Below are 9893 nucleotides of genomic sequence, written 5' to 3' on the forward strand. Positions count from 1 at the left end.
GTTGGTTGATGTTGTTATTTTATATTCTTCATGATTTCCAGTCTAGTTGTTATATCAGTTGTTGATAGAGGATGTTGAAGTATTCATGTATGATTGTAGATTTGTCTATTTCTTTCAAGTCTGTCAGCTTTTCTCCACATATTTTGAAGCTCTGCTGTTTGATGCTTACACATTTAGGATTGCTGTCTGCCTTCTTAATGAATTGACTCTGTAATCATTATAAAATGTTACTCCCTGGCCAGGCGCAGTGGCTCACGCCTGTAATCCCAGCACTTTGGGAGACTGAGGCAGGTGGATCACCTGAGGTCAGTAGTTCGAGACCAGCCTGGCCAACATGGCGAAACACGGTCTCTACTAAAAATATAAAAGGCTGAGCATGGTGGCTTACATCTCTAATCCCAGCACTTTAGGAGACCGAGGCAGGTGGATCACCTGAGGTCAGGAGTTCGAGACCAGCCTGACCAACATGGCAAAACCCCATCTCAACTAAAAATACAAAAATTAGCCAGGGGTGGTGGTGAGTGCCCATAGTCCCAGCTACTCAGGAGTTTGAGACAGGAGAATAGCTTGAACCCAGGAGGTGGAGGCTGCAGTGAGCCAAGATCGCACCACTGCACTCCACCCTGTGCAACAGAGTGAGACTCCATCTCAAAAAAACAAATAAATAAAAATACAAAATTAGCCGGGCATGGTGGCAGGTGCCTGCAATCCCACCTACTTGGGAGGCTGAAGCAGGAGAATTGCTTGAGCCCGGGAGGCAGAGGTTGCAGTGAGCCAAGATCACACCACTGCACTCCCGCCTGGAAGACAGAGCAAGACTGCATCTCAAAATAAATAAATAAGGCTGGACACGGTGACTCGCGCCTGTAATCCCAGCACTTTGGGAGGCCAAGCTGGGTGGATCACAAGGTCAGCAGTTCGAGACCAGCCTGGCCAACATAGTGAAACCCCGTCTCTACTAAAAATACAAAAATTAGCCAGGCATAGTGGCATGCACCTGTAATCCCAGCTACTCGGGAAGCTGAGACAGGAGAATCGCTTGAACCTGGGAGGCGGAGGTTGTGGTGAGCCAAGATTGCACCACTGCACTCCAGCCTGGGCAACAGAGTGAGACTCTAGCTCAAAAAAAAAAAATTAAAAATTAAATAAATAAATAAAATGTTCCTCTCTGTCCATGGTAATTTTCTTTGCTCTGAAATCTACCTGATGTTTATGCACAACCACTCCTGCCTTCTTTTCATTAATGTTTGCGTGGCATATTTTTTTTCATCCTTTTTCAAGTGATCTTTGAAGTGAATTTCTTATAGTCAGTATATAGTTGGGTCATTTTTTTTTCCTAATCTTTGCTAATCTCTGTCATTTAATTAGTAAATTTAGATGACTTACATTTAGTAATTGTTATGTTAGTGCTTAAGTCTGCCATTTTATTTTTGTTTTCTCTTTGTTCTCACTCTTTTTTTAAATTTTATTTTCTTTTTCCTCCCTTCCTGTGGTAACTTGAACATTTTTTAGAGCCTTGTAAAGGTTTTTTTTGTTTTATAGCTGTTTTGTATAGCCATTTAACTAATTTAAGTAAAGTATAGAAACCTTACCTCACTTAAAGTCCCTTTTAAAGATTTTGCATAAGTACCTTTATTTTAGACTCATAATTGATTGATAGTTGTCTATGTACAGAATTCAAGATTGGTGGGAGAGGCCGGGTGCTGTGGCTCACCCCTGTAATCCCAACACTTTGGGAGGCCAAGGCAGGTGGATCACCTAAGGTCAGGAGTTCTAGACCAGCCTGACCAACATGGTGAAACCCTGTCTCTACTAAAAAATACAAAATTAACCAGGCGTGGTGGCACATGCCTGTAATTCCAGCTACTTGGGAGAGGCTGAGGCAGTATCGTTTTAACCCAGGAGACAGGTTGCAGTGAGCCGAGATCACGCCATTGCACTCCAGCCTGGGCAACAAGAGCAACACTCCATCTCAGACAAAAAAAGAAAAAAAGATTGGTGGGAGGCTGAGACAAGAGGATTGCTTGAGCCCAGGAGTTTGAGGTTGTAGTATGTACTGTATGTACACTGTGTAGGATGATTGTACTGTGAATAGCTACTGTACTCCAACCTAGGCAACATAACAAGACCCCATCCCTAAAAACAAAAAATTAACTTAAAAAAAGAAAATAATTTTAGACTGACAATCATTTTCCTTTATGAGTTTGAAGGCACTGTTGCATTATTTTCTATTATAAATTCCACTGTTACTAATGAGAAGTCCAGTGACATTCGCATTCTCACTTAGTATGTGACCTGTTTTTTTTTCTGGAATCTTTATCTTTTATCACTGATATTCTTAAATTTGTAAAAATGTATCTGACTGTGTTTTTTTCATTCATGTATTTGTCATTCCCACAGAGTTGCCCATTTAGTCTGGAAATTTATGCCCTGCAGTTTTGGTCATTTTATTGTGTTATTTCTTAGATGATATATTGCCCACTGATTTATCTTTCTGGAACTTTTATTTTTCAGATGATGGACCTTCTGAATTGACCTTCTTAATTTCTTCTCTTATTTTCCATTTCTTTATCTCTTTTATTCTACTTTTAAAGATATTTACTTAACTTTTCATCTCGTCCCAATGAACTTTTAATTTCAACTACATTTTCATTTCTCTTTCATGTTCTCTAAAGTTACTAATTTAGATTTATTTGAAGTTTTCTTAACTGCTTCACCTCTGTTTCTCCTGAATTTTTCTCCATTTTTCTCTCTTTCTTTTTTCTTTCTTTTTTTCTTTCTTTTTTTTGAGACAGAGTTTCACTCTTGTTGCCCAGGCTGGAGTGCAATGGTAAGATCTTGGCTTACCACAACCTCCGCCTCCCAGATTCCAGCGATTCTCTTGCCTCAGTCTCCCGAGCAGCTGGGATTACAGGGATGCGCCACCACACCTGGCTACTTTTGTATTTTTAGTAGAGATAGGGTTTCTCCATGTTGGTCAGGCTGGTCTCCAACTCCTGACCTCAGGTGATCCACCCACCTCAGCCTCCCAAAGCGCTGGGATTACAGGTATGAGCCACTGTGTCCAGCCTTTTTTCTCTCTTTTTAAAAAATATTTTTAATTTTTTTAAAATGTTAGTTTATGTTTTTTATTAACTCATACACAGTTACTTGACATCTGGTTTGTTGAAGCAGTAAGTCAGACATTTGCCACAATAATGTCTGTCAAAGTGACTTGCCATAAACACTCCAGCACCACATTCATCAGAAGGGCACTCTCGACGAAAGCAACTAATTTTGCCATTCTCATCTACCTTATAATATTTCAGGATAGCCAGCTTAACCTTCTTTCTTTCTCTTGTGCTTATTCTTCTTGGGAGTGGTGTAAGACTTCTTCCTTTTCTTAGCACCACCACGAAGTCTCAACACAAGATGAAGAGTAGACTCCTTTTGAATGTTGTAGTCAGACATCTTCCAATTGCTTGCCAGCAAAGATCAGTCTTTGCTGATCAGGAGGAATTCCTTCCTTATCCTGGATATTGGCCTTTACATTTTCTGTTGTGTTCAAGGGTTCAACCTCAAGGGTGATGGTCTTCCCTGTAAGGGTTTTCACGAAAATCTGCATTTGCAGATAGCGGATCCTTAATTTTTTTGGCGGGGGAGGGGGACAGAGTCTCGCTCTGTCGCCCTGGCTGGAGTGCAGTAGCGTGATCTCGGCTCACTGTAAGCTTCGCCTCAACGGATTCAAACGATTCTCCTGCCTCAGCCTCTTGAGTAGCTGGGATTATAGGCATATGCTACCACGCCCAGCAAATTTTTGTATTTTTTGGTAGAGATGGGGTTTTACCATGTTGGCCAAGCTGGTCTCGAACTCCTGACCTCAGCTAATCCACCCGCCTCGGCCTTTCAAAGTGCTGGGGTTACAGGCGTGAGCCACCGCACCTGGCTTTTTTTTTTTCTTTTTTTTTTTAGTACGATGGTGTCTCGCTATGTTGCTCAGGCTAGTGTCAACTGCTGGGTTCAAGTGATCCTCCTGCCTCAGCTTCCCAAGTAGCTGGGACTACAGGTACATGCTGCTGCACCTCGCTTTTCTGTTTGTTTTGACCTATGTTTTTCAGTTAAGAGGTTTTCCTCAAATGTCGGATAATTCTTGGTTGTCCACTTAAATTTGAATGAGACACAAAAACTTGTGTTCAAAGCTGTGTGAGTGAGGCAGTGAAAGTTTGTTTCAAAGCTCTTTTATTTCAAGAGTGGAAATAAAAAGTCCATTGACCTCAGATGATCACAGAGTGTTAGAGAATCTCATCCGCTGGTGCCCATAAAACTTTTCTGGAATGTCTCAGTTTCGCCAGAGACATATCTGTTAACATCTTGCCTGGCTGCTGGTGTTGTGGATCAGAAGAAGGAAGGGAAATTTGGTCTTATGGTTCAGTCTGCAGAGTCTCTAAAGACTAAAACCTTAGTCTTTTCTGTGCCTGATGTTCTCTACCTCTGAGTCTTCAGTTCAATTTCTCTGGAGAATAATCCTGTAGATTCCTTTGGAGACAGAATAGAGGTCTGTCATCTGATCCCATAGAGTGGGAGTTGTGTGGGGACCTGAGGATCCTAAGACTTTCAGATCACCCACCCAGTGCTTCACCCCTACTTCCCATTCTGCCTGTGTCCTCAGTTGCTATGTCTTTTAGAACAGATTCATTTGTTTTAAATGTCTCACTGCAGGTCCTTAGGCTTGACCATCATCCCTTCTGCTGAGTAATTTGTCATCCTTCATATATTGTGGTTTACAGTTACAGATGACTCCTAGTTTAACTGATGATGGAGTTTCTGTTTTTTATCCTCTCTTGATTTGGGGTGATATTTGGTTTTTTTGTTTTTTGTTTTTTCTGAGACTGAGTCTCGCTCTGTTACCCAGTCTGGAGTGTGGTGGCGTGATCTCGGCTCACTGCAACCTCTGCCTCCCAGGTTTAAGTGATTCCACTGCCTCAGCCTCCGGAGTAACTGGGATTACAGGCATGCGCCACCACACCCAGCTAATTTTTGTATTTTTAGTAGAGACGGGGTTTCACTATGATGGCCAAGCTGGTCTTGAACTCCTGACCTCAAGTAATCCACCTGCCTCGGCCTCCCAAAGTGCTGAGATTACAGGGGAGAGCCACCACGCTCAGCCAATCTGGGGTGATATTTGAAAGAAAGAAGGCAACAAACACTGTTTTTAAAACTGAAAACTTATATTAAATGTAATGGTAAAGTAGGACTTTTATTTTCTCAGTGAAATATTTCTTTTTCTAAACATTTTTGTCTAAACTGTGGCATATTACCTTTCATTTCTGTTTTGATAAATAAATCCTTATGTTGACAAAACAATTAACTATCATTAAGAAAAAAAAACAACCAATTCTCATGCTTTTCTGTTGATGGGAATACTGACATATTATTTGTTCAGATTTCAAAGCAGATTGTTATGTACACCTTATTTAAATTTATTACCTACCACTGAGCAAGATTAGGTATTACAGGAAAACTACCAGTTTGAGAACTCAAATTTTTATCTCCAGTAATCTAGTATAATATAATTTGCACGTTATTGTTTCTTGTTTCCATAGTTTTCTTTGTACAATGGCAAAGACTGAAATTGCTGAAGAATATTAAACTGTGGTCTTTCTCTTCCCCCAGGTTCTTTTAGAGCAAGATATATTTCATCATTCCTTGATGGCTTGTTGTTTGGAAATTGTGCTCTTTGCCTATAGCTCACCTCGTACTTTTCCTTGGATTATTGAAGTTCTCAACTTGCAACCATTTTACTTTTATAAGGTAAGATGAAAACAAAGTTCTGTTATGAGATGAAAACAGTGTTTCTCACAGAAACATTGTATTTATCTTAGTGCTGAAGAAAAACACTGTTGTGATATCTGGAAAATGTTTCCAGATGTGTTCTGAAAATATATATTCCTGGCTGGGTACGGTGGCTCATGCCTGTAATCCCAGCACTTTGGAAGGCCAAGGTGGGAGGATCACCTGAGGTCAGGAGTTCGAGACCAGCCTGGCCAACATGGTGAAACTCCATCTCTACTAAAAATACCAAAAAAAAGTAGCCGGGCATAGTGGCGAGCACCTGTAATCTCAGCTGCTCAGGAGGCTGAGGCAGGAGAATTGCTTGAGCCTGGGAGGTGGAGGTTTGCACTCCAGCCTAGACGACAAGAGCAAAATTCTGTCTCAAGAAAAAAAAATGATAATATATATTCCTTTTGGGTGAAACCAGGAACACAAGAGACAGTTGACAATACAGTGGCTCACATCTATAATCCCAGCACTTAGGAAAACTGAGGCTGGAGGATGGCTTGAGTCCAGGAGTTTGAGGTTACAGTGAGCTATGATTGTGCCACCACACCACTCCAGCCTGGGCACCTAAGCAAGACCTTGTTTCAAACAAAAAAAAGGAGAGAGAGAAGGTGAGAATATCAGTAAATTAAGTCAATCTTATAGCTTCAGTTCCTTTGTTATCACAGACTTGAAAATATGACCTGGAGCTAGTACTTAACTTCATATTTTCCCTATTTATGAATGAAAATTATAATCCTGTTAAACAAATGCGTGGTGAAGAACAAAAAACACTTTCTACCAAGAGGAAAAAAGACCTAAAATTGATTTTGGTGATAGTCTAACTAATAAAGCTGTAATAATAGATTATGCTTCTTCCCCAAGTTTGAGCTAATTCAGTGTGAATGAATCTTAAGTATTTTTCTTACTACAACTATTTTTATTATCTTTTCAAAATAAAACAGAGGTCATAGCTATTGAACTACATCATCACCCTCAATAACATTTAGTCATCACAGTCAATAACGTTTAATGTTACATAGTATCGAAATTTAAGACTAATGCTACTGTTATGCTTCTTGGCATGATTTAGTTAATATTTAGTCATCTAGGCTACTTTTCTACTGGTGATAGAAAAATTGGTTTGAAGAGTTAAATTTTTATACCTAAAGTATGCCTGAATTAAAGTTGTAGAAAATGTAGGTCATTGGAAAGCTTATCTCTGTGAATTATTGAGTGTGATTAAAGTATTTTTAGGTTTCTTAGGGAGAAGTGATTCTACTATACACTTACTTTAATGTTAATGTATATATTCAACTTTTGCCATTAGGAAAAAGTTTAGTTTTGTCAACAACCTCATACTAATTTGTTTTTATTTGTAACATCCTTATTTTATTCAAGAAGCTAAATGCCTTTTTTTTTGTAGAGACTCGGTTTCACTATGTTGCCCAGGCTGGTCTCGAACTCCTGGGCTTAAGCAATCCTCTCACTGTGGCCTCCCAAAGTGTTGGGATTACAGGCATGAGTCACTGTGTCGCCCTCCTTTGTTTTTTTAAACGACATAAACGATGTGTGCTGCTTGAAGAAAATCATAAACATAAATGTGGGCCGGGCGCAATGGCTCACGCCTATAATCCCAGCACTTTGGGAGGCCGAGGCAGGCAGATCATGAGATCAGGAGATTGACACCATCCTAGCTAATATGGCAAAACCCCATCTCTACTAAAAATACAAAAAATTAGCCGGGCATCGTGGCACGTGCCTGTAGTCCCAGCTACCTGGGAGGCTAAGGCAGGAGAATGGCTTGAACCTGGGAGGCAGAGATTGCAGTGAGCTGAGATGGCGCCATTGCATTCCAGCCTGAGCAACAGAGCAAGACTCCGTCTCAAAATAAATAAATAAATAAATGTGGATATTAAAGTCATACATCATAATCTAATTATTACTCCTATTATTAATATTTTATGTATATAAACTTTATTCTGGATACTTCCCTTATTAAAATAGAATTATAGTATATATAAGCAAAGTCACTTTAAATAGTTCATTCATTCTGTTATTTTGAGTTAGTGGAAAAAATAGTCTGGAAAGGAACAATACATTTAAAATAGAACTAGACTTGAAACCTGACACCTGACTTCTCCCACTGTTAGGCTGTTGACCAGTTATCACCTATCATTGCCTCAGGTTGTCATTTATAAAATAAAACGTGAAAAACAGAAATGTATGTGAACATATTTTAAAGAACTTAAAAGCTCCTTTATAAATTAGAAGATGTTAGTAAGCCACAGAATTATGGTTCAAAGATGATTTTGGTTCTGTGCCACAGAATAAGGCCACAGTGGCCGGGTGCAGTGACTCACACCTGTAATCCCAACACTTTGGGAGGCCTAGGCGGGCAGATCACCTGAGGTCAGGAGTTCTAGACCAGCCTGGCCAACATGGTGAAACCTCAGCTCTACTAAAATCTACAAAAATTTGCCAGGTGTGGTGGCAGGTGCCTGTAATCCCAGCTACTCGGGAGTCTGAGGCAGGAGAATCATTTGAACCCGTGAGGCAGAGATCGCACCAGTGAGCCAAGATCGCACCACTGCTCTCCAGCCTGGGCAATAGAGGGAAACTCTGTCTCAAAAAGAAGAAGAAAGCCACAGCTAGTCCTACATGCAAGTCCAGACTAGAACTAACTGCTTGAAACCACATTGCCTTCTCACCTTTCTCCTCTGCAGGTTATTGAGGTGGTGATCCGCTCAGAAGAGGGGCTCTCGAGGGACATGGTGAAACACCTGAACAGCATTGAAGAACAGATTTTGGAGAGTTTAGCATGGAGTCATGATTCTGCACTATGGGAGGCTCTCCAGGTTTCTGCAAACAAAGTTCCTACCTGTGAAGAAGTGAGTCTGGGCAAGGCTGATAATCCTATCATTAAAAAAAATAAAAAAAAATAAAATAGCTTTATTGAGAGATAATTCCTATGCCATACAGTTTACCCATTTTAAGTGTACAATTCAGTGGTTTTAGTATATAAATAGATATGTGCAGCCATAACCACAATTTTAGAATATATTCATCACTTCAAAAAGAAACGTACATCCTTTAGCTATCACTTCCCTACCCCTGTATCTTCTCCCTAGCTCTAAGTAACTGCTAATCTACTTTCTGTCTCCGTAAATTTGCCTATTCTAGACATTTCATATAAATGGAATCATAAAAATGTAGTTCCTTTTGACTGGGTGTCTGTCACTTAGCATAATGTTTTTAAGGTTCATCCATGTTGTAGAATGTATCAGTATTTCATTTCCTCTTTTTTTTTAAGGTGGGGTTTCCCTCTGTTGCCCGGGCTGGTGTGCAGTGTTGCAAACGTGGCACACTGACTGCACCCTCAACTTCCTCGGCCCAAACGGCCCTTCTGCCTCTCAAGTAGCTGAGACCACAGGCACATACCACCACACCCAAACCCGGCTAATTTTTTTTTCTTTCTGTTTTTCTTTTTTTAAGACAGAGTCTTGCTCTGTCACCCAGGCTGGAGTGCAGTGGCGCAATCTCGGCTCACTGCAACGTCTGCCTCCCGGTTCAAGCAATTCTCTGCCTCAGCCTCCCGAGTAACTGGGACTATAGGCACCCACCACCACGCCCAGCTAATTTCTTTGTATTTTTAGTAGAGAAGGGGTTTCACCGTGTTAGCTAGGATGGTCTTCCAAAGTGCTGGGATTACAGGTATGAGGCACTGCGCCTGGCCTGTCTTCACTTTCTTGATGGTGTCTTTGAAATGCAAATATTTTTAATTTTGATGGTGTCCAATTCAGATATTTTTTTCTTCTGCTTGTGCTTTTTGGTATCATGTCTAGGAAACCGTTAAACTTATTTAAAATTTTTCAAATGTCTGTATAAAGATTGAACACTTTTCATTAGTGGCATTTAGAATTAAAAAATAAAAAACAGAGGCCGGCCACAGTGGCTCATGACTGTAATCCCAGCACTTTGGGAGGCCAAGGCGGGTGGATTGCCTGAGGTCAGGAGTTCGAGACCAGGCTGGCCAACATGGTGAAACCCTGTCTCTACTAAAAATACAAAAAAATTAGCCGGGCATGGTGGCACAC

General features: G+C 40.5%; 1 protein-coding gene across 1 annotated transcript in view; it reads left to right on the forward strand.

Moving 5' to 3' along the window:
- The window catches only part of RBL1 (retinoblastoma-like 1), a 100511-nt gene that overhangs the window by 43127 nt on the left and 47491 nt on the right, over positions 1 to 9893 (forward strand). Inside the window, exons 12-13 of the mRNA XM_011975026.1 lie at positions 5653 to 5790; positions 8523 to 8687. Coding sequence (XP_011830416.1) covers positions 5653 to 5790; positions 8523 to 8687 — 303 coding nt within the window. The remainder of the gene's footprint in view (positions 1 to 5652; positions 5791 to 8522; positions 8688 to 9893) is intronic.

The sequence above is a fragment of the Mandrillus leucophaeus genome, unplaced genomic scaffold (assembly GCF_000951045.1).
Source record: "Mandrillus leucophaeus isolate KB7577 unplaced genomic scaffold, Mleu.le_1.0 Scaffold150, whole genome shotgun sequence".
In the NCBI taxonomy this organism is placed as follows: domain Eukaryota; kingdom Metazoa; phylum Chordata; class Mammalia; order Primates; family Cercopithecidae; genus Mandrillus; species Mandrillus leucophaeus.